This window comes from Arvicanthis niloticus, chromosome 27 (genome assembly GCF_011762505.2).
Source record: "Arvicanthis niloticus isolate mArvNil1 chromosome 27, mArvNil1.pat.X, whole genome shotgun sequence".
Classification (NCBI taxonomy): Eukaryota; Metazoa; Chordata; class Mammalia; order Rodentia; family Muridae; genus Arvicanthis; species Arvicanthis niloticus.
In genome coordinates this window covers 10,490,279-10,515,168 of record NC_133435.1, presented here as the reverse complement: position 1 = coordinate 10,515,168, position 24,890 = coordinate 10,490,279, and the positions used below count along the sequence as shown (strand labels likewise).

General features: G+C 38.7%; 1 protein-coding gene across 4 annotated transcripts in view; it reads right to left on the bottom strand.

The window, feature by feature from the left end:
* The window catches only part of Dync2h1 (dynein cytoplasmic 2 heavy chain 1), a 190,913-nt gene that overhangs the window by 154,846 nt on the left and 11,177 nt on the right, over window positions 1-24,890 (bottom strand). For all 4 annotated transcript variants that reach the window (XM_076926141.1, XM_076926138.1, XM_076926139.1 and 1 more), the window contains exons 11-28: window positions 24,228-24,403; window positions 21,489-21,684; window positions 17,175-17,270; window positions 16,469-16,621; window positions 15,864-15,962; window positions 14,713-14,852; window positions 14,372-14,600; window positions 13,359-13,486; window positions 9,624-9,739; window positions 8,683-8,810; window positions 7,337-7,486; window positions 6,052-6,257; window positions 4,787-4,942; window positions 4,580-4,694; window positions 4,132-4,302; window positions 2,862-3,244; window positions 1,273-1,405; window positions 1,032-1,149 (exon numbers count right to left, since the gene is read on the bottom strand). In XM_076926141.1, the coding sequence (XP_076782256.1) occupies window positions 1,032-1,149; window positions 1,273-1,405; window positions 2,862-3,244; window positions 4,132-4,302; window positions 4,580-4,694; window positions 4,787-4,942; window positions 6,052-6,257; window positions 7,337-7,486; window positions 8,683-8,810; window positions 9,624-9,739; window positions 13,359-13,486; window positions 14,372-14,600; window positions 14,713-14,852; window positions 15,864-15,962; window positions 16,469-16,621; window positions 17,175-17,270; window positions 21,489-21,684; window positions 24,228-24,403 (2,893 nt within the window). The remainder of the gene's footprint in view (window positions 1-1,031; window positions 1,150-1,272; window positions 1,406-2,861; window positions 3,245-4,131; window positions 4,303-4,579; window positions 4,695-4,786; window positions 4,943-6,051; window positions 6,258-7,336; window positions 7,487-8,682; window positions 8,811-9,623; window positions 9,740-13,358; window positions 13,487-14,371; window positions 14,601-14,712; window positions 14,853-15,863; window positions 15,963-16,468; window positions 16,622-17,174; window positions 17,271-21,488; window positions 21,685-24,227; window positions 24,404-24,890) is intronic.

Here is a 24,890-nt window from a genome sequence, read left to right as displayed (position 1 = left end):
TTTTCTGGCTATTATCTGGTATTACACATGTGAATGTGACCCTAAAGAAAAAAGACAACTACATAGGGATGATTGTACTTACTCTAAAAATGTCAGAAATGAATCTGCACAAATGAGACAGCAACTGTCTGGGCAATGGCACGGGAAGAGGACTGCCAACATGCCAACCTGAGGGGATTCTCTGAGATACTGGAGACATCTGTATCTTAAAGTAGTGGCTACACAAGTGTGGTGGGAATAGAGCTACAGCTTCAGGCCAACACACACTGGAAAATGTGTCTGTAGTGAGCATGTAGCGTACTTGAGGCTTCATGAGCCAGTGTCTGTCAATGACAAGTCAGAATTCAAGGAACACAAAGGAAACTACAGTCAATACACAAAGCAATCTGCTTGACTATGTTTGAATAAAACCTTATTTTTAAAAAGATAGTAAGATAGCCCAGGCTCATGGGCTGTAGTTTGTTGATCTTACTATAAATAAAAATGATTTAAACAATTATTTTTAAAGTTAATTTAAAAATACAGCTCTTTTCCAAATATTGTACCTAAGAGAAGTCAGGCATTACTTTCTAAGGAAGCTCATTAATTTGTCAAAAGATATCCAAGCAAAGTGATCCAAGAGGAAGAAAGTAGACAGCCTCATTCTGTCATTGAGCAAGCAAGCATTCCTATTCCCAGTGCTTAACTGCACTACACAGATGACTCCGTTCTAAATGTCTCCTTGGTCTCTCCGCAGACAATGATAGTCTGCTGGTCTCTCAACATAATGGTCTTTCATTGCTAATACATCACCCTCAACATTCTCCTCCATTTCTAGGCTTTGCACAGCCTCTTCCTCCTGCCCCTTCACCATTCTCTTAACTAACACCTCTAACTTTGACATGTCATCATCTTATGCATGGCATCCTAAAACTAAGCTGACTCCTCTCAAAGACACCATTACTGCACCACACACGCACACACAAAGACTGAACGTGTTAACTCACTAGCTTCATTTAAAACTATTTGTTAAAAAAAATCTTGATTCCTACCAGCAAACAGCTTCTTCAGATGGGACTGAATCACTGATGGGTTAGTAGACTGGCCCAGGATTTCCAACAAGTCATCATCACCAATAAAATAAAATCTTGGGAACGCAGACCGCTTTTCCTAAGGAAAGGGACAACAAAGGAACAAACAAACAAAAATAACTAAGTAAAAGCTTTCTCTTTCTCAGTAATTATGATACTAAGTATCTTACAATCTATTAAAATTTAAAACAAGCAAACATGCCTCCAGGAATTCATTTAGGGATTTCTGGCATCTCTGGAGCTGATCGAGCGTCGTCAGCAGAGTGTGTCTGATCCCCGCGTGAGTCGTCAACGTGGCGACTCTACTGTCCTTCCTGATGTCCGTCATTACTGACCTACAAAATAAAAGTTATTTTCACATTTATATTAAGCTTTCTGGCTAGATGAAAATAATTTTCACTTGCTTCAAATAAAGTTAACTTATAGTTAATAATTTATTATGTTTCTAATAAACCAAATTAATCTTAATGTCATTGCAATTTTTCTTCTCATTCATTCTGTAAATATTAAGTCCTATGACCTAGAACTAATGGTCCAGTGGCACAGAAGGACATTAAGTAATGACTTAAAATAACTAAAGTAGAATAAACGCCAGAAATAAAAACTAAAACGAGTTGACACAGTGACTAACAGGACAACCTATAACTCAAGCCTTCTCTGGGGAAGTGATCCAAGCTACTAGGCATGATGAACGAACAGGGGAAGTAAGTACAGGGAAAGGTTTTCTCGCTGAGATACTGGGGAACAGCTATATTCACCTAGCGCACTGAAGAAGAACAGCAGGCTGGAGAAATGGCAAGGGGCACATCTAACTTTTCCTTAATGCAAAGGAACACCAAACATACAAAAGTTTAATTACAGGACAAAATTTAAATAGCTTACTGGCTGGTTTTGTGTCAACTTGACACATGGTAGAGTCATCACAGAGGAAAAAGTCTCAGTTGAGAACAAGTCCCCGTGAGATCCAGCTATAAAGCATTTTCTGAATTAGTGATCAATGTCCCAATGCATGGTGGGTGCTGCCATCCCTAGGCTGGTGGCCCTTAGTTCTATTAAAAAGCAGGCTGAGCAGGCTGTGTGAAGACCAAGCCAGTAAGCAGCATCCTCCAGAGCTGATGCAGACATCAGCTCCTGCCTCCAGGTCCCTGCCATGTTTGAGTTCCTGTTCTGACTTCCTCTAAATGTGGAAGTATAATTGAAATAAATTCTTTCCTCTCCAACTCGTTTTTGGTCCTGGTATTTCATCACAGCAATAGAAACCTTAACTAAATTTGGAACTGGAGGAAATGAAAGATGCCAAGATGCCTGTTATGTCCTACAAGCAACAGTCAACTGGCAGAACTTACTGAGGCAGAGAGAACGGGACACTGGTGAGCAAGGTTGGATGTGAGCTGCAGAATTGGTTTTGTCTATTGCCTAAGTATGTTTAGAGTTTTAAAGCTTAGAAGAAAAACATGGGCTATACAAGCAAGCAAGATATCAACAAACACAAAGAAACGAGTCTCCACTAGTGACTCTGTCGTTAGTGACTAATGACAGAGGCCTTTCCCAGTCCTGCTACACAGGAACAGGGGAAGAGCCATGTAAGTACATATATGATGGATGGAGAAAGACACAGACCAGACCAAAGTGCTTCATAAAGAAACCCCTGGAAGAGGACAGCAGCACTGAGAAGGGCTGAGTACAAAGCACACTGGACCCCAGGGATGAGAAGGTGATCACTTGTACTAAGCACTTCACAATGCGAGTGGAATGTCTCCCTATGACTATGGTCTAATTAGCTGTACTGACCTGAAATCCTCATCAACTTTATTGAAGCGTGTCTGTTCTTTAGGCAAAGCTCCACGCCCAAAAATGGGCTCCAAATACACCCATTTTCTCTGGATCTGGTTCAAATTGTGCAGGTACTCATCTAACTGTGCAAGTTTTCTTTCCCAAATTGATACTTTATCTTCAAATCCTTTGTAATATGGAGAATCTTTTAAGGACTGAAGAAGGCATCTATTATCTCCAACCTGGTTCACTATATCTTTCCAGTCTTTAATCAGCTTGATAGTTCGATTCTGGCTATCTTCATAATCAATCAGCGAGAACACTGCTCCAACTCCCCATAGATCAAGTTCACGCAAAGCTTCTCTGATGGTAACTTCCCCTTGTGCCCGACTATTTAAATCCTATTAACATAAAAGATTTATACTTGTTATTTCAAAATTACCTATCCCATAAAGACATGATAATAGATATACTTTAGGAGTGTGGTGGCCCACACATGCTTATAACCCTCGCCCTTGGGAAGTAGGCGTGTCCTCTCCAACAGCACAGTGTAAGGCCAGATTGAATTGTATGAGGCTATCCCAATCTATACTGTAAGAAAACACAACTATATACATACAAATATAAACAAACAAATATATATCTATGGCTTTTTAAAAAGGCCAATATTTGGTAGAATAGATCAATCAGAATATGATGGAACCCTTAATATAAATTCTTTTGTTTCTATGTAGTTAACAACTATAGTTACTTTGTACAGGAATTATGTTATAACCATGCAGATTAACAAACATATTCTAGGATTGTTAACAAACATAAAGCTTTATATTTTTATAGGAAATAAAATAATGAAGCATCAAAAGCTTCCTATTTTATCATGAATGGCCAAAACATAACACAGTTCCTGAGAGGACTGTGCAGTTTCGTTTTCCATGAGATGCTTTCCAGTCTGGTTGATAACCAGCTGGTCACTAGGTTCCCTGAGGGGCCTCTTGTCCTCTAGCTTCTGCTCACAGTGTATAACTATAAGTGCACTGCATGTGAAATGACTCTTATCTGCTAATACTTCTCATGCTGCTGACTTACTTCTCTAAAGAAGTATTAACAGTTCACATTTTTCTTTCTCTAGGGAATAGCCTCTGCCAGTATCTCTATAGCCTCATCTAGCAAGGCCAAACAGGAATGATGCATTACCAACTACAAATAATGGAACAACAGAACATGGTTACTGCTTTACAGGAAGAAAGAATGGGTGCTAAAGAACTGATTAGCCGAGCCCAATCCTCACTTTAAGATCTGATGCTTTCTCCACAATTGTATCAGCGACTCTGAGTAGGTCACCAAAAAGCAGTTTCTCTAGACTAGTCCCTCGAGGAAGGCCAAGTAGACGAAAAAGGTCAAGCCAGTGGTCTGGAGAAAGATGCTCCCCTCTCACATATTTCAGGATAGGAATAATAATCTTTTAAAAAGGAAAAGAAAAGTAAAGAACAGACTTACATATATCTTCGTTTCCTTGCAAAATACAAGTTATTAACTTTCATCTTAATGCATAACATTTTAATTATTATTATTTAATAATCTTGCAATCAAAGTCAATTATATAGTTATTTATTAAATATTACTGTAAATACCTGCATATTCCACTTGTAGTTTAATGCATTTTAAAACATGACAGAGCACAGCCCTGCTTTCTGAGATACATAAACACTGCAACGGAATAGAGAAAGCAACCTTACTTTGTATCTGTCGACTTCTGACTGCAACTTCACTGTCATGACTGAATGTTCTTCAACCTTCCTTAATCTCTCATGCCAATTAATCAAAAATTCCTCAAACAGATAGACTTTAGTCCTGTAAAAGAACATGAAAATTTTAATTAGAGTTCACGCTCCATCCAAAAATGAGCAAATTATAAGAACAGAAATATTGCTTTAGAATCAAACCGGTAAGTAATCCAGTCTTCTTTGGCCATCTCCTGGAGGCCTTGCTGGAACTCCTCATAAAGAGCCCAAATGTGTGCACAGCTCTCAATGTCCTTAGAGATGCTATATGCCAGAGAGAAGTTAGGCTCTTCTAGTCCAAAATGATGACAGTCATCACTACAAAGATAAAAATCAAAATACTGAATTTATTAAAACGAAAAACTGTCAGTTATCAATTTACTTAGCCATATTCTGCAGCTGAAATATGCAGAGGCAATACTGACTTTATGTGAGAATTTTACTTCTCTCATGCTATGAGCCATGTAAATACAGTGCGTGTCAAGATATCTGTATGTTTATAATGTTGTCTATGTAAATGTTTGCTTTGTACATCTACAGACTGATCTGACAAAGTATCTTATCTTAACCTCGTCGCTATAGTACCACTTAAAGGTTTGATAGAAAAGGCCTACTCACTCGCCTCAGGCTACACTGGCACACACAGAGCCCACATAAAGCACGGCACAAACCTAACACTTGTGGTGACCATTACGATAAGCCAGAAACACTTTTCCTATATGTCTTATTTGTTTTACTAGATGCTTGTGTATGTGTATGTGCATGTGTGTGTTTTATGTGTGTTTACATTGTGTTATGTGTGTATGTGTTGTGCATTGTGTGTGTGTGTGTATGTGTATGTGTGTACGTGCCTCTGAATGGGATGCTAAACATCCTCTTCTATCACTCTCTATTCTTCTGAGAGAGGGTTTCTCACTGAACCTAGAGCTGATGGTTTTTGGACAGGCTAGGCAGTCAGCCAGTCTAAGCATTATCCCTTTTATGTGCTTCAAGCACTGAGGCTACAAATGCAGCGGTCACACCTCATCTCTGGGAGAAGCTAAAGATTCAAACATATTCCCATGCTTGCACAACAAGTGTTCATCTTCCCAACACCCAGATTCATTTTTGAAAGAGGTATTAGCAGCATTTTTCTTAAAATTAAATATTCTATTTCTAAATACAGTAAGTTAAAAACAGTAAATATTACAACCTCTTAATTTAACCTATAAACTAATTTAATGTTCTAATCTCTCTGGAGTCCTTTCTTGGAGTGTATCTATATGTCCTTACACAGCTCCTAAGAATGCAGTGGCATGTAGTCTTAATTTTTTGAAAGTTTACAAAGACAGGTATTAAATAACGGTTATTATTATAGCTAAGAAGCCTGGTACAAAGGCATTAAATTAAATGGTTTTCAAAATAAACATCATGAATTGCAAACTTACACTAGTTTTTTTCTTATGACTTCCAGATCATCAAACTCAATTTTTTTCTCCTTTATAGACTTTGCACTTTGGTCCATGGTATTTTGTTGGCCAGTTTCAATAATATCATCCCCAGGTTTCAGCTGGTCCCAGCGAGCCTTGAACTTGTCCAGCTCTTGGTAATAGATCTGAAGGCGGGACTTCACATTTCCCTTCATCACTTCGATCTGTCAGGCAGGGACAAAGCTTTTAGCACAGAGCAAGCTGATGGGTTTCACAACAGCATTTTCAGCATTTTTTTTGAAAAGTGAGAAAAATGTCAACACTGAAAGACTGAAAGACTTTACAATAGTGAGGAATCAGTGTCAACTGTAAACATTAAACAACTCTTGTAGTTCACAGCACACCTACAATTATCAACCAAAGTGCTGCCATTTTAAAAACAGCTTAGGTGCTGGAGGGATGGCTGCTCTTCCTGAGAACTTGGGATTCCCAGCCCCCACATGTCGGCTCACAATAGTCTATAACTTCAGTTTCAATAGATCCAACATTCTCTCTGGGCCTCTACAAGCAGCAGCAGGCACACAGACATGCATACAGGCATACAGTCTTTTCAAAGACTGCCGTTGTTCTGCCTAAGCGTATTATTAACTAAGGATACTATCTCTCAGTATCTTTTGCAGCTGTCAACAATTAATCTTATTAATTAGTCAATAAGATATGAAGTACAGACAAATGTATGCAACCCCAGGTAGATGTGTGCAACCTCAGATAGACATGTGCAACCCCAGGTAGATGTGTGCAACCTCAGATAGACATGTGCAACCCCAGGTAGAAGTGCGCAACCCCAGGTAGATGTGTGCAACCCCAGGTAGATGTGTGCAACCCCAAGTAGATGTATACAACCTCAGGTAGATTTATGCAACCCCAGGAAGATATGTGCAACCTCAGATAGACAGGTGCAACCTCAGGTCACACCTTAGATGCCAGATAGCGCCCTTTCCTTCTGCCTCTTTCCCACAACGGAGCAAGTGGGGAAGAGAGTAAAACAGTTTAGACAATACCTCATAGATGGCAGGAATTTAATTCAACAAGTGTGGGCTCAGACATAATTACAGCACTAGAGACATCATCCTAGTTTGTGGAGAAATGCTTTCAAGAGGATGTTCCCTGTGACACTGTCATTTTCATAAAGCACGAAAACATTATAAAAGGAACTGGGGAGACCAATTTAAATAGCAATAATGAACACATAAACTGGGCTATATTGAAATTATGCAGGCAACAAGAGCTGAAAGGGTCTTACCTGATCTTTAATCATAAGTTGGTGACTTTCCATCATCAGCTCAAATTTGTCCCATTTGGCTCTCAGATTGCTAACTGTCTCTACCCCTCCACCTGCCACAGTACGCAAAAGCCTGTTTTTGTCTTCAGCTTCTTGAAACAAGGGCAAAATCTGAAGGTTAAAGGAAACAATCATTTTATCAGTCTCTCATGATTTTATTACTTTCTTAATATATATATATGTATATATATATATACCATAAATATAAAATATTACATTATTATTTATATATAATATATAATTTTAGTATTATAAAATATATATTACATATACTTTTTATTTCAAAATGAAATCAAACTTTAAAAAATTTGTTCTGAAATAATTTGTTAAAGTTCCAGCTATAAGGTTCCTGGTACTTACTATTACTGCACTATAATCTCAGAAATTAATGAAAAAATTGCAACTAGGAGGTAAAGGCAAGAGAATCAGAAGTTCAAGGTCATATTCCACTAATAGCGAACTCAAGACCACTGTGGACAATAAATCATTCATGTCTTTAAATAAAGGTGTGTCTCATACCAAAACCAGGTACAGACAGAAAACATACAGACTAATTTTTCCAATGAACATACACATGAAAATACTCAGGTTTCCCTCTTCCCAGGTGTGTCAAGCTGACAACCAAGGCCAGCCAAGTGAGCACATAAACAGACTCAGGGATAGAAATCACATGGTCAGTGGACAGTTCCATAGATGCAGGAGAAACCTTTGGCAAAATTCAGCATCCTACCTGATCAAAGCCCTGAAGGCAGGACAGAAAGACGGTCTTCAGAACAGTGTCCCCATAGATATGGGAAATAAGGCGCACTATACTAAAGGGGACTGTAAACACTCACTAGGGTGACTTTTTCACCTTTTCTGAGACGTTCACAAATGACTGAGTCTTCTTCCTTCTTGCTCTAAACAAAGCTTTAGCCCCTGAAATGTCCTACAAATGCTGCCTGGCTCCTTCTGCTTTTGCCTGCTTCCCATCCCTAACTGAACTCTCCCACTTCATGTCTCTTCTAACTCTGCTCTAAACTTGCATTTCACACTAAGGTTCCAATTCTGAGACAAGTATGGACGGCTGACTCTACAGTTACTCTAATCCATGAGATCTTTCAAAGCCTACACATACCTCTAAAAGGAATACAAGGTGCTACCGGGCCTACTTTCCTACACCATGAGTCCAGTCATCGCTGCCCAGTCGGACCGCATTATAAGGACTTCACAATGTTGACATTACATGGTCTAATTACACAAAATGCCTAATTTATACATCTCTACAAAGTGAAGATGAAAATAATTGCTTTGCTTTGCATTCTCACCTCTGGCCTCCGATTCTGCAGGTTACTATACTGTAAATTTGTATCACCTATTTCTTCCACAGACTGAGGTATAACTGTTAAGACCTTCATAGCCTCAGTAACAAATGTATCAATTTCATGTATATGAGCTGAAAGAAATGATACATTATTATTATTGTTATTATTACTATTACCAAAAAGCACTGTTACATGATGACTAAATTAAGAAGCCTCAGAAGTAAAAGTATGATGCAAAGTATGTTACATTCTATCACTTGCCTTTAAATAACAAACATTTAAAATGCAGAATAACACAAAAATTTTCCCAAGAGAGTATAGTTGTTGTATATTGTACTTAATTTTTTTTTTGAAAGGGAACAGAAGAAATAGCTCAGCAGTTAGAAGCACTGACTGCCCTTACAAAAGACCAGGGTTCAGGTCCTAGTACCCACATGGAGGCTCCCAACTCTCCATAACTCCAGTTCCAAAAAAGCAATTCACTTTTCTGATCTCTGTGGGCAACAGGCACACATACCGTACACATACAGGCAAAGCACTCTACACATCTAAAAAAAAAAACTAATGAAACTTTGAGGAAAAGAAAAACAAACTAAAATGTGTTCATTCCTAGCTATTGTTATTAAGAATCAGAAATATTTCCAGTCTTCTAAATAATATTGCAACACCTCAACTTACCATTTGGAGAAATAAGGATAAATATGATATCAGTATTAGTATTGTCCTCAATTACATACAATAAACTAATCCTAGCTCAACTTCAAATAATAAAACCATCTGACATTTTTATATCTTTTAAAAATAAATATAAATTTTCCTACTTTCTTAAAATTATTATTTTCAGTAAATTTTTCAAGTTGTCATTGAGATTTGTATTTTGTAAGTATAGAAGCCATGGCTGTACAAACAAAACACAGTAAGAGTGAAACTGGAAAGGGCTTTACTCTGGATGGACTTCTTCAGAGAAAGGACAAGCAGATCAAATAACTTCTGGATGAGGTCATCAATCACGGTCTTCACAGGGCTGCAGTTGATGTTGAGACAATCCACCTTGACAGCACTGAGTGCACCAATGGACATGGGATTCTCTTGTTATTATTTATGAATGTACAACATGATTCAACAAGTACATCAATGTGTCACCATAATCTTTAAGAGCATACACAATAGATTTTTTTTAAAAAAGCCTTCTATACACCAGTTAGGTTTCCAGTAGGTCCATTTAGCACTGATTTTGTCTGCCTTTTTTTCTTTTCTCTCTTCTCTCTCTCTCTCTCTCTCTCTCTCTCTCTCTCTCTCTCTCTTTTCTTTTTTTAACAAGGTCTCCCAGTCTGGCCTCAAATTTATAATCCTCCTACATCAACCTCCTGAATGCTGGAATTATAGGCATGTATCCCCATACCTAGCTTAAAGTAACAATTTTTAATCATGAAATATATTCATCTTTAAAAATTTTGAATGACTGAAACATCAGCAATACAATTTATAAGTTCTACTTGTTCCAGTATATATTTATTTCACATTTATGAATTAATTACTGTGTATCCAACATATATATAAGGGTAAGAAAACAAATATAGACTAAATACAGAATGAATATAGATTGAGATAGTAAACAAAAAAGCCAGACAATGCTATTTTACACCTTTAAAATTGACAAAAATAGAAGTTGATTTTAAATTAACCTTCAATTTGAGGCAAAGAGAAATTTCAGCAATGTTGGTGAGAGTTTAGACATCCGCACCACAGCAGGCACAGCAGCACTCAGTTACCAGCGCTTACAAAGTGGAGGGATGAGGAACAGGAGTTTGTGATCATCCTTACTACAGAGTGAACTCAAGGACAGTCCAGCATATGCAATCTCAGATAAAAAAGAGTCAAATTTTAGGAAAAGCAATTTAGTCTTTTATGAAAAGGTATATTTGCTGGGTAGTGGTGATAAACATCTTTAACTGCAGCACTCAGAAGTCAGAAATAGGCGCATATCTGAATCTGACCCCAGCCTGGTTTACAAAGTGAACTCCAGGACAGCCAGAGCTTCACAAAGAAACCTTGAACAACAACAACAACAAAAAGATAGACATATTTTGTCTCAAAAAAATTATCTTTACAGTTTGGATATTTTTGTTCACTTGGGTGTTTTGATTTGAGACACGGTACCCTCATCTGTGGCTGGCCTTGGTATCTTTACATGGTGGTACTCTCATCTGTGTCTGGCCTTGGTATCGTTACATGGTGGTACCCTCATCTGTGGCTGGCCTTGGTATCTTTACATGGTGGTACCCTCATCTGTGGCTGGCCTTGGTATCTTTACATGGTGTTGACCTTGACCTTCCCATCTCTACTGCCTGCGCTGGGATTAGGGGTATGGGCCATCACGTCTTACCTTTTGAGTTTATCCTAACATGGATCTTGTAGAAGAATCTACAACTACCACTTTACTAAACCAGCATAGTCCCCAACTATATTCTAAATTTATCCTTATACCCACAGATAAGCATAACTTTCACACCTCATCAAGGAACCTTCTCTTTGTAATAGGAGAAATACAGAAAACCACACACAACCAGTCAAAATGCAGAGTTGCAAAATCCAATGGATGCATTGTATAATGGATGCATTATACAATATAATTCCCACAGCCAAAGTTCATGGATCATTGAAGAAGTGGGTGGCAAGATTATAAGACCCAGAGGACTAGGGAGTTTGTTATGAGATTGTGTCTTCTAGCAAAGTCAGAAACTACACCTATAAAAGCTCACCAACATGGCTGCCTAACATGAGCTGAACAAGGACAACAGCAATAGACATGACAAAGTGGACAGGGAGAGAACACGAGGCCTCAACCCCACACAAAGAACTACAGGCAACTAAGAAACACTGAGAGTGGGAGAAATAGTCTCGTCCAAGGAAGAAGAGCATGTCGACTGTTATCTACTACCAATTGCTCAGCCCTGAAAACACACACACAAGGAACGTTATACAGACAGAGAAGGTTGTACTTACATAGTTAGGAATAAACACACCACCACCAACAACAACAACAATCACCACATCAACAACTACTAAAGAAAAGAGACTTGAATTTCAAGGAGAGTAACGAAGGGCATATGGGAAGGTTAGAAAGGAAAGTGAGGGAAATTATGTAATTATTTTATAATCTCAAAACATAAAATAATTGTTAAAGTGAAAATAAAAGTTTTAACAAAATTTCTTTTTAGTTTCGCACAGCCAGGCTAGCTTTAAATTCTCTCAATAGCCAAGAACAGCACCGAATTCTTGATCCTCCTTTGCCTCTCCCCCCTAAGTGCTGGGATTACAGACTTATGCCACCACACCCAGTCCTAAGTAAATGTTAAAGCTAGATGCCAATGCAATCAAAGTATTAACTGTAAAAACTTATAAACAAGCCAAGTACATTAACTCATTGGTGCTGGTGGCACATGCTTATAGACCCAGGTACTCAAGAGCATAACACAGGAAGACAGCTAATTCCAAGACAGACTGTATAGTTTAATGAGAACATGTCTTAAAATAAAAAGTAAAAATGACTGGGAAGTAGCTCAGAGGTACAGCAATTACCTAGCATGTATAAGGTGCTGGGTTTAATCCTCTGTATAATAAAAATAAACAGGTAGGTAAGCAGGTAAACAAACATGATAACTATTTCTACATCTCAAAATCTCAGGCTTGCTATATCCTAATAAAACTTTCCCTGACCTTGTCCCCGATCAGGACAGGAGTCAATACCTTCTGAATCCCTACACTAAGTTCAGCGTATAGTGCAGAATATATTCCATTCAGCATTAACAACAATTAAAAACTATTAACAACTTTTGAAAACAGCCTATACCACTAATGTATAGGCAAATTTATACTCCCTATAATCCTTAAAACTATTAATTTCTTTGTGGAAGAAATTGAGGTTCATAATTTAAATGTATGCCACAGTGGGGCAGCTGCTGAGCCAGCCGACTACAGAACTCAGTCAGGAAGCCCTCAGTAGACTCAGCTTTCTCCTCAAACACACTTGCTGCACTACCAGCGGAAGCTCCTGGATCTCAGCTATCTCTTCATCTTGCTTGTATTTATATAAAGTTCATTGTGTTATAAATGCTCAGCACATCTTACTAAAAGGAAGAGTAAGTTAATAAAAGGGGATGCTGTCTTCCATAAAGTGCGCATTCATTCTCATGGAATTCACTGTCCAAACAGCTCCAGGCAGTTGAAACTTCAGGTAGCAGGAGTGTACATTCTTAAAGCTGGGTTATGAACTTCCTGTCAGAGGCTTATGTCCACATTTACAGCCGTGCCTAGATGAATCTCTATGCTACATGTGTCTCAGGCCATTCTGAAGGGAAGCAGCAGAGCCAAAGAATAGCAATAAATGCCATGGGCTTTATGTTCTCTGGAAGGAAGGCTCTCAGCAGCAGCTCCAAGCACAGCTTGACTGCATTAAATATTTATTTGTTGTTTTTGGGTTTTTTTTTTTTTTTTTTTTTTTTTTTTTTTTTTTTTTTTTTTTTGAGACAGTGTCTCACTATGTAGCTCTGGTTGTCCTGGAACTCACTATATTAATAGACTGGCCTCAAACTCACAGAGATCCCCCTGCCTTAAAGAGGTCCTTTTGCCAGCCATATCAAACTACTGTGCTACACAAGCACACCAACTGCTCATACCTGGGAAGGCGTTCAACTTCTTTCCCCTTTATTTTCAATGCTTTAAAATTTTTCTCCCAATCATGCACAGTAGAAAGGTTCTTTTCGACCAGAGCTTCCATGTCAACCTGTCCAATCACAACCCATTCCTAAAGAAGAAAAACTGTATCAAGGAAAGGGAACTACCTCAGAGGCTGACAAGGAAAAGAGAAGCTCTACTGATTGAGATAAACAAAGTGAGGAAAATAAGCCATTTTAGAATCTCTTTTCAGATTCACTGTATATAAATTCAAGTGTAGAAGCATTTTTACAAAGGACAGCCTCCAAGTGTCCAGACCACTTGCCAATCAAAATTACATACATCTGCAGTGCAAGGACAGCCGAGGAACAGAGCAAATTCCTGACCTATGACCCTTATCCAGCACAAATGAGCACTAAGATGAGAGCCTGTACCTGAAGCAGCTTAGTTGTATATGTTTACCCAGAAACAGTCACAATACGACATCACATCATAGTGACGTTTTAAACAGGAACAGGTGGCATACACTGTGCTGCCTAAACTATACATACAGCCCAGGTGTTCGCCACCTAGGCTGTGAAGCACACTCTACCTTCCCACAAAACTATACTACCTAGTGACAGATTTCTCAAAATGTACACAAGGTTTTAGCACATCTTTAAATCACCTGAATTAAATTAGCATTTGAGCATTCTCCCTCAAAATACATTTTCTTCAGAATTAAAATTGATGTAAATGTCACATTTCATTCCAAGCTGATGTAAGCATTTAAAAGAAAAAAGAAGCTAGTTTTTCAAACTTCATAAACTAAAAACAAAATTGCCCATTACCTCTCCCTTTGCAACATGAAGCTAGAGTAAGAGCCTAGCAAGCCTAGCCCTAGGCTAAGACCCTAGCAAGCTGCCTCCCTGGTTTTGCTACATTTTGAGTTTATTTCATCATAAAGAAAATTCTCATTTTATACTTACTAAATCAGTAAATTTTTGACAAGAGTAGAAATTTGCAGGCTCTGTACCTTATGTTGATGCAAAACAGCTGACAGTCTTCTAAACAGATCTTCTGCTTTGCTGTAAATAGTCAGAAATCCACTTGCATTTCTATCAATCATGACAGAAAATATTGATTCGTCTCCAGCCTCACCCACGCCTTTAAATTGATTGGGAATTCCAATGAACCTCTTCATTTCTCTGTAATACTTAGCCCGGATTTCTTCGAAAGGGGGCCTAAACTGTAACCTTCCTTGTCTGTAAAACAGCGTGAACGGCACTCTAAATAATCTGAAATTATATTACTTAGAACATAAATTATTAGAAAGGTTTAACTTGAAAATGAACTAGGGATTTCAGAGCCTCTTACTTGTAGGTTAAGTCTACGTTTATCTCTGGCAGGTTCTCATTCAGCGCCTCCAGCCCCATCTGATACTGATGCTCCAGGGCCTTGTAAAGCTGGTGGTTCCAATGCTGCCGCCACGCACGCATGTCGCTGGGTTGGAAGCCCTGAAACATCATTCACCTCTTCAATTTAAAAATTGGTGCTAAATGACTTTTTTTACTTTTGCTTTTCAAGCTACATAAAGCACATTTACCAGCTATGGGGTCGTGCTAAATATCTTAAAATATGCAACTCTAATTGCAATTTTTAGTAAGAGAGCTTAGGAAACATTTGATATAAAAATCTCACAGCTAAAATATTACACAAAAGGCTCACCAAAATGAAAAACTCAAAGTTTGAAGTTGGTTTTACAATGGTCTACTCTTCATGAATTCTTTTGTATTTTTTCAATGTTCTCAAAAAGTACTACTCATTTCCTACTTCCGAAATAATTCATTGAGTATTTTAAAAATAAGAAACTTAAAATTAGATAGCTAAAAACAGTTGGATTTTGATATTGTTGTCTGCCTCCACACAAGCATTAAGACATCTATTCTAGTACTTTGGACTTTTTTTTTCCCGAATTCTGAGAATTGAAAGAAATATAAATATAAAACAGCTAACTTAAATTCAACTCAGAGCCTATCTGTATGAAAATGTGCCTCTAACAGGTGGATCTCTGAGTTCGAGGCCAGCCTGGTCTACAGAGTGAGTTCCAGGTCAGCCAGGGCTACACAGAGAAACCAAAAAAAAAAAAAAAAAAAAAAAAAAAAAAAAAAATGTGCCTCTAAGATGACAAACAACCCTGACAGTTACTTCAATCAGTAAACCTCAGTTTGAACTTAACTTTGTATTCTACAGAGGTTATGGTCTCTTGTAAGAGAAGAGCAAACAATAAATTCATAAGCTCCCAGTCAGGAAAACTACAAACTAAACAGGCACGGGCCTCCGTAAGGCACACAGAAGCTACTTTTATGTAGTTCACATGAATTCACGGTCATTTACAGCATGTGTATGTGTGTCACTCAGAGGAGTGTATATTCATTAGGGATACCAAGAGGTATTGATGACTCTGCATGCACTTGTCACTAAGTCATGCGTCCAGATTCCCAAGACACACAGCACAGCGCACGCACCTGCGCTGCCACACTCGCTAAGCCAGTTCTCAGTTCCTGTAGCCCATCCTTCCAACGTTGCTGCTGCCGAAGCAGGTCAATATTCATAAGAGTGACGACCTGTTCAAATAATGTGCAATAGTCTCAGAGCCTGTTGGGAACATGGTAGCTTTCCAGTGTCGCAGCCACCTTAATCAAAAAACACATACCACTCATCCCATGCGACCTGTCATCCCCTCATGCACTGACAAGGGCAAAGCCTCACATTGGCTCCATTTCAGCCAACACTGTATCAAGCCCATGAAGGACTGGGAGGGAAGACAGGAGGGATCCACACACATACTCAAATACAAAATGCAGAAAGAAAAGAACGTCTCTGTCCTGGGTAAGAACAGAGACTCTGCTGGCACGTGGCAAGCCTCAAAACCTGTCAGTTTGCTGCTATTGACATCTGTACTCCAGCTAGGTTGGCTGTAAACACCAGAGAAGTTAGATAAAAGGAAAACGTAAATTTTATTTTTGCCACTTCAAATCTCTAATTACTTCACAAAAAAACTGTAATTATATACTAATTATTTTTGTTCAGTTCAATTCATAGTATATTAAATTCTATAAACAAAATATACCTTTTCACAAAATGTAGTGTGCCACTTTCTCAGCCTTCTATTCTCCGTGGCAAGTCGCTCAGCAGCATTTTGGAGTTTCTGGATGTAGCCTTCTAGTTCTTTAGGGTTGTCCCAAGTAATCTGTGACTTGCCTCCACACCCTGCCTTTGAATTCTACAGTATAATAAACAATAGTATTCAGAACAATCCTTTTTCCAGAAAGGTTTAATTTTATGTTCAAAGCCCAATTATTCTTAACAGTGATCTCTATGAAGATTAAAAGTATACATTTCAAAAAATTTTCAGTCACAAAGTACCATGTAGTCTAAAACCTATGTGAATTTTTCCAATCTCCTATAGACGTTTAAACAAACAAAAAAGCAAAGTCATGAGTTACAAACTCTGGAGATGGTTTAAAGAAAAATAACACTCAAGGCTCAAGCAGCACTCTGTGTACCAGGATCTCCAACTCAGAAGAAAGAATGCAATAGCACGTGAGCTGTACATGACAGAGGGATGCAGCTCACCAAACCCACTACCAAAGTAACAGGAAGCATTCAAATCACTTATGTCTACAGTGAGGACTTACTCACCAAAAGTGAAGGGAATCACTGGAGACAAAATGAAGTTGCATGTGCTCACACTGTGGCTGTGAAACTGAAGGATGAACTAAGAACTGGCCCACAACCTCTCTATCTGTGCCATAAAGCATGAGGCTCTCACTTACTTTAATTATCTGTTCAAATGCTAAGGCAGACTGCAGCATCATTGGCCTCTGACTCTGAATCATCTGTTGATCAATGGAATTGTAAAAGTGTGCCACCTACAAAATACACGTCCAATCAGCAGCCAGCAATAGGACATCGCATGTTTAGCATATTTCCTTTATTTTTGTTCAATACTAATACTTTTTTTCAACCTTAAAATCAAACAGAAATAGTTTTTCATCTCCAGATTAGAATTTATAAATCAATATTTCCAATCAACATACTTTTTGAGGTCCCACAATTTATCAAGTCATGGCCTAAACTGGTCAAACAGACAATGAAATTTATTCCCTGGGATCAAGTTCACCCCATCAGGACAAAAGGAATTCAGTGCTAAGAGGAGGCTTGGTGCTAAAGGACTGAAGTTCCTTCTTCTGCACCTCTGGGAAACACTCAACACCTCTGTAGTACACACCACAATTACACGGTTCACATCAAAAAATGGACTTCTCTTCATCTTTTCTCTCAAATTCCACATCAGCAAAAACCTATACATTCAAAACATACCTTCATTCCAACCACATTTCCCTACTCTAGCCCCTCCTCTAATGCATGTGCTAACCTCTCGGTAAGATCAGGGCAACAGTCTGTGAACTAACTAGTCTCCCTGCTTCAAATCCTAGCTTCTCAAGTTGTTGGCTATGTGATCATACATGTGATGTTGGCTATGTTCTCCACACGCATGCTCCTCATTACTCTGGGAAAATGGAGGATTCGTTGAAACCGCTGTTCCTTTTGCTCCTCAAGGCAGATGTTCCTACATGTCCAGTGGATGAGGGGAGCCTGAATGTTGAAATTCAATACCATCTCTTTTGTACTTTCCTGACTGACAGCAAAACTAGCACAATTCCTACTCAGAAGGCCCATTCTTACCATGACAAATGTTACCAACCTTAGTATGTAATTCTTTCCTGGGCATTTTTCATGTGTGCTCTTAAAGGACGTCACTTTAGAGTATAAAAGTTCCTCAAAAGTCTGAAAATAGACCTACCATAAGATCCAGATATACCACTTCTGTGCATATACCCAGACATCTGCACACCTTAGTACAAAGACACACCGTGTTCATTGCTGTTGTAGTCACAAGAGTTAGAACTACAATCAGCCTAGTTGATTCATCCATCAACTGATGAATGAAAATGAAAATGTGCTATGTATATACAATGGAATTCTATTCAGCTATAAAAAACAGATGGAACCAAAAATATCATACCAAGTGAAGAACTTAGATCCAGAAAGACAAACATCATATGTTCTCTCTCATATACAGACCCTAGCTTCAAACTGTTAGATCTATGTGTTTAACTTGAGAATATGCAAAGAGGTCAGGAAAGCAGAAGGAGACTGAGGTGGAGGTTGAGGGCTTATTGGCAGAGGGAGATAGTAGAAGGGGGGACAGGGGGCTAAAGGTTTAACTAGAGATATATGGTAGACAAATAAGAGAGAAAGATATGGGGAATCGAAAATCAAGACTAGAGATGTATGAAAATCCTTATGGAGGAGCTGGGATGGTGGTTCAGGGGTTAAGAGCACAGGCAGTTATTTCAGAGGACCTGGGTTCAACCCCCAGCACCTACAAGGCAAGCCCATCTGTAATTCTAGTTCTACAAAATACAATGCCCTCTTCTGTCCTCTGCAGGTACCTGGTACAGATATACATGTAGAAAAAATACCCATATACAAAAAAATAAAACAATTTTTTAAATCCTTATGGAAATACACTACTTTGTAAGCAATAAAAATGATTTTTTAAAAAAAGGAATCAAAACAATGGTATCCTGCATGGCTTGACAATGCAAAAGAAATGGTTATTATATGAAAACCTCAATACCAAGTACAGTACATCTCTCCTACAGAATATTGACCAGAGAGGCCGCAAAGGCCTCCAAGATATCACAGGCCATTGTGAACACTCCTGTTTGTCCAACTTAATGAGAACATAGGATACATTTTGGTTGCAATACACACAGAAATCAAAATAGAAATGGCCAAGAATCTTCCTCCCTAGTGACAGATTCGTGAGTGATATACAGGCTAGAAGAAAAGAAAAAATATTAACAGTGTGTGATGATTTCAATGGAAACGGCCCCATAGGCTCATATGTTTTGCATGCCTATTCCACACTTGATGAACTATTTGGAAGGATTAGGAGAGGTGTGGCCTTGTTAGAGTAGGTGTGGCTTTGTTGGAGGACTGTGTCACTGGGGGGTGGGCTTTAAAGATTTAGAAAGCCCCCACCAGGCCCAGTCTCTGGCTCTCCCTGTTGCCTGTGGATCAGGATGCAAAGCTCTTAGCTACTGCTCCAGTGCCATGCCTGCCTGCTTCCTGCCATAATGATCATGGACTAACCCTCTGAAAACTATAAACCCCAACTAAATCCTCTCTTTTGTTGCAAGGCTGATATGGAAGAACAGGGAGATGACTGGCACTGGGATGCATGATGTAAAGTTCACAAAGAATCAATAAAAAGTTTTAAAAGTGCATTCTTTTGTAAGAGTTTATTTGGTCATCATATCTTATCATAGCAATAGGACTGGGCCCTTCCAACTACAATAGCAACCTGCCAGGTAAAATGTACCCACTGGAACAATAGTGGTATGACTGTTATGGATAACTAACCACTTTCTGATTGGAGTTAAGGCCTGCTCCACAGAAGGGAATGCATGTCTGATACTATAAACCTGTAAAAATGGCTAGGAAGACCATAGGCCCTAACAGTGAGAGAAAGTCTACAGTTAATGATGACTAAATGTTAGTGTCCAACTGCTTTCTACGTCTTTACCTTGGTCAGGGAAGTGTCTTTTGTAGTGGGCAGCAGTCCATGTAAAGAGTCATAAGTACTCAAAAGGCTGAGAACACTGACTACTGGGGCTCAACCCTCAGTGAAGTGTTTCTATCAACCCTTTGCCCAAGGCTAAGGGAGCTGGTGGATGAAGAGGTAGAGACACTGACAGAGGAAGAGGGTGCTGTGTAATGCTGCCTTCTGGACAGGGCAGGGCGTGGCCCTCATAGGCTCTCAGCAGCTGTATTACTTTATGAGATCAAGGTATCGTTCCAAAATTGATGGAAAAGGAGCTCACAGGACCTCACCCAAGCAGAGAAATTACTGGCAGTTGAAGGCTGCTGTGGTAGTGAATACTTTTATGGCTGTGGCCTCTGGTAAGTCACCCATACTAAGTGGAGGGTCCTATGCCCATGCACAAATGAGCAGCACTAATAGAATTCAATGAGTTAACAGGGAATGAAGATGAAGGGGGGTGTTTTGGGGGATCCAAGTGGAGAGGGAGAGGGCAACAGCAGCAGGAATGATCAAGATATACTGTACACATGGATAAAGCTGTCAAAGAAAAAAATTCTTTTTTAAAAAACAAAGTTGATCTGGAAGTGGTGGCATACACTGTTAACTCAGGAGGTAAAGGCAAGCTAATATGAAGCCACCCTGGCCTACATAGCTAGTTCCAGGCCAGCCAGGGCTACACGGTAAGACCCTGTCTCAAGTGATTAATTAAAAAGAGGTGGGGCTTAGTGGAAGGTTTTTAGAGCAATGGCAATATATGCTCTTAAATAGAATTGTAGAGCCTCTCCCACCCTGCTCTCCTTTTTGCTTCCTAGCCACATGTGGCTTTAACCCACCCATGTTCCTACAATGTGCTGCCTTGGTTTTGGCCCAAAAGCAAGATCATGGGCTGAAACTTCCAAATCTGTGAGCTAAAATAGACTTCCTCTTTCTAAGTTGATTCTCTGAAGCATTTAGAACGGTGGTCAAGCATGTCAAAGAGTGTAGGCAGAGAAGGAAGCCAAAGCCATTAACTGCTCTGGAACCTGATCCAGCAGGTGGACAAGTAGGTAAGAATGGGCAAACAACAGCAATGGTACAAACACATAAACCAACACCAATGGGCCTGGGAATCCTTTACAAATATCCGCGAGGGAGGCAGAGGACTCTCACTAAAAGTTCCTTTGAGACCTTACAATGTAATAAGAAAAAGAAAAGAAAGAAGACTGAAGAACTTAGGAAGGGATGAAGAGAAGAATATGTTATTTTTCCAAATGATTTCAGAATGAAAATTAATAATATTAACTTTAAAAAATCTTATAGATTCAAAACAGATTTTAGTTTAGCCACTTATCAAACTATAAATTCACAAGTTAATAATGTATTACAGTAGTATAAAAAAATTAAAAGCAAAAACTAAAGCCCTTAACATAATCTACTTTAGCATAATAACCAAGAACAACAACAAAAAAAAAATCTTCAAAGGTATCACTCATACTTGCTTAAGAATAATGGCTTGCTTGCAGAACTTCTGAGCAACATTTGCAACCTGTTGTATTTTGGCAGGAATGACAAAGCCCAGGGCAGAAAGCTGACGGACTTCTCTCAGAAGAATCACCAGGCGATCAGAGTAATGCACTTTTAATGCTCCGTCATTAGGGTCCAATTCCATTATTCGGCTGTTAGCCTCAATACTGAGATGGGGGAGGGGGGAGGGAGGAGAGGAGGAATCTTTGAAACTTCATTGTTCGTATGCTTTGGTGTGATGAAACTGATAAAAAATACATTTTGTTCAACTTTTCCACAAACCTGACAGTTGAAACAAACAAGCTTTCTAATCCAGGCTTTCTAACTCTGTTCCTTCTCCTTTCTTCCAAAGAAAATTATATACATTTGTGTTGTTATCAATCATTTCCTATATAATCAAAGTAGAGTTACTTGGTTTGAAAACACACACAGAGCCTGCAGAGAACTTGTAAGACTTATTTAACTCTGTGCAGTGGCGCCTTCATGTAAACAGTTAAGGGCTGGTTGTACAGCCTGCAGAGATTTAGAGTCCTGTTATGGTGCTCTCTGTGGGATGGTATGGATGCAGTGTACTAACTGCCTCAGGAGCTTTTCCCTAGAAACAGAAGTTAACAAATTCTACTGTGCAGCTGTCTTTTAAATCATACTGGGACAATGTTAAAAAAAAAAAAAAAAAAAAAAAAAAAAAACTTCTTCCCATGGTTTCTTACCATCCAGACATTGATAACAAACTGCAGTACTCAAAAATGTTTATAAATCAGAAAAATCCACCCTTGAACTGTTAGCTAAGAATCAAGACTGACATACCAGAAAGGTCTGACTTGATTGCTAATGGGGCCCAGGATGGCTGTGGGCTTGCATTCTACATAGTTTTAGTTAAAGGATCAACAACTAAATCAAATTGTAAGAGCAAAAACACTCACAGGTTTTAATGTTTTACTCTTTCAATTTGCCCTTTCTTGTGTTAAGAGTTTAATAATAAAACTGCTTTGGGGTTTTCCAATCAGCGTGGACTATAAAAAACACTCATTATCATAAAGTGGACATTATTTTTGATTTATTATGGTTCACATTATGTTCTTTTTTTCAAATCATTTTCAAAATTAAGAAAATTCACAAGTGTTAAAAAGTAATGAGGAAAGCTAGGAGCAATACATTCTGCTTACTTACTGTCACTGCCAGTAAACTATGACCACAGAAGATGCTAAATGGCTTAAAAAGAAGACCCAGTTTTCCTGTGTGTACTCATAAGCATAACAGCCACTACAACTGGAATCCTTTTACCTTCTTTAAAAACGTTTGCATATACCAGGACTTCAAAGGGTATCTTCAGAGGCACTCTGGTTATTGCAAAGACTAGAAAAGGTTTTACCACAACCACACACACACCCCCCCCCCCAAAAAAAAAAGATAGGAGAGAATCAGAGTTGGAAAAGGTTCGGCAGACTCATTAGCAGACCTCAGGTGTCTGACCCACTCACCACCTTATAGAGCAAACCACAGCAGGCTCTGCATGACAAAGTGGACTAATTTCAAACCTAGCTAGGTACAGTTCTGGAAGATGAGGGCTATACCATCTCTTTTATTCTTCACTCCATGTAGGAAGAAAAGAGTTAAATTGCACAAAAGTATAATCATACCATAGAACCCTGGGTTCCTCTAATCTTCCTTGTGAACCAGAACTGTAGTCTGGGAACTGCATTATTTATCCAATTTAAGAGTGCGTTTGGATTGACTCTCCTACTGAGAGTAGGGGAGGGTTAAAGAACTTCATGTTATGAACAGTTTCTTTTTTCAAAGACATTGTGGTTGCATACACAAGAATTTGAAACTAATCCCCCAGGGCAACATAAGGATACACTATCTATTGGAGGAAACAAAGAGGGCTGAAGGTATAGCTGAAATGTAAAGTGCATACACAGGCATGAGTGAGTCCCAGTAAGAAGAGACATGACAAGTGTCTAGAGTACAGACAATAATATACTGTAGAAAACCGAGTGCAGGTGCAAAGGAATATGGATTTTTTTTCCTAGTCATACTGAATAAATGCTACTAAAACAATGGTAACTAATAAAACATTAAATAAAGTTTAGTAAATACTTGCCAAAGGCTTACTTACAATTTGGAGTGTCACAAGAAAATACCTCTTTCTTAAATGGCTTAAAAGTCATTGCAATTTAAAATGCTTATGCATTCAATTGTAATGTAAAAAAAGTAGAAAAAAATGTATGAGACAATTTTCATAAAAAATTATGAGAGAAGGAATATCTAATTCTCAAAAAAAAGAATCTGCAGTCCCCAGGACTAGACATGTGATTAGAGAGGGGACAGGCAGGTAACTCCAGTTAGAGAGTCAAAGTTTCCAACTTCAGGGGCTTACAGTATACTCAGGCCAATGAGACAGATGGCCCTGCTCTAGACGATCCAAGTTCAGTTCGCAACAACAAAGTCAAAGCCCACAGTGTCCCTTAACTCTACTAATCCGGCACCCTTCTTGCCTCTGAGGGCAATGGAGCACACATATGGCATTCCCACATAAACACATAAAATTAATAAAAACAATCTTTAAAGTAAAAAGAGTAAAAATATTTGAAATGCAACAACTCATAAATAAGCAGCAGCATGTCTACAGAGAAGGGCTCTTCCCTTCTTCCTGCACAGATTACTAACACGTGGGTTTGTGCTTACACTGCAGTGGACTGGCACTTACCACAAACCTGACCTGGAGTCAGACAACCCTGACTGGACTTCTCTTGACCAATCATCAAACTGTTCTTGTTCATAGAGCTTGAACTGGTCCAAGAGATCTTCAGCACTCCGATGAAAAGACCGGAATCCTGACAGGTCAGACAAAAGCGCTTCTGCAATCTTGATAGTATCATCTACCTTTAAAAAGCCAAATGACAAAGATGAGCATTAATGTTAGCAAATTTCCAGCTTTTAAAATAAGGAGGTCCTTTCTCTAACGAGAGACTCAAAAATCCTTTTTCTTTCACTTATAAACAAGGGAAAAAAGCTTTTCCATAAGGAATATGCATATCACCCTCTAATTGTCTTCTGAATTATACAAACTCAGAATAACACATCCCAAGAGGACAGCCCAAACAAAGTAGAATACAAAGAATTAAAGGAAGGAAGGCAGACCAAGCAAGAGCTGGGCTCCACTCATGTTCAGAGCATCATATTCCTCCTAAAGATATTCACAATAATACTGACCATTCGCTAAGACTTTTGTAATAGTACAAACAAGAAATAGACAGAATTGAATATCAGCTAAGACAAAAATGTGTCTTCCTCCATAGCTGCCAATTCTGGTACTCTCGAGAAATGACCAATGGAAAATACATGGCAAAAATATTTCAGAATATAGTTC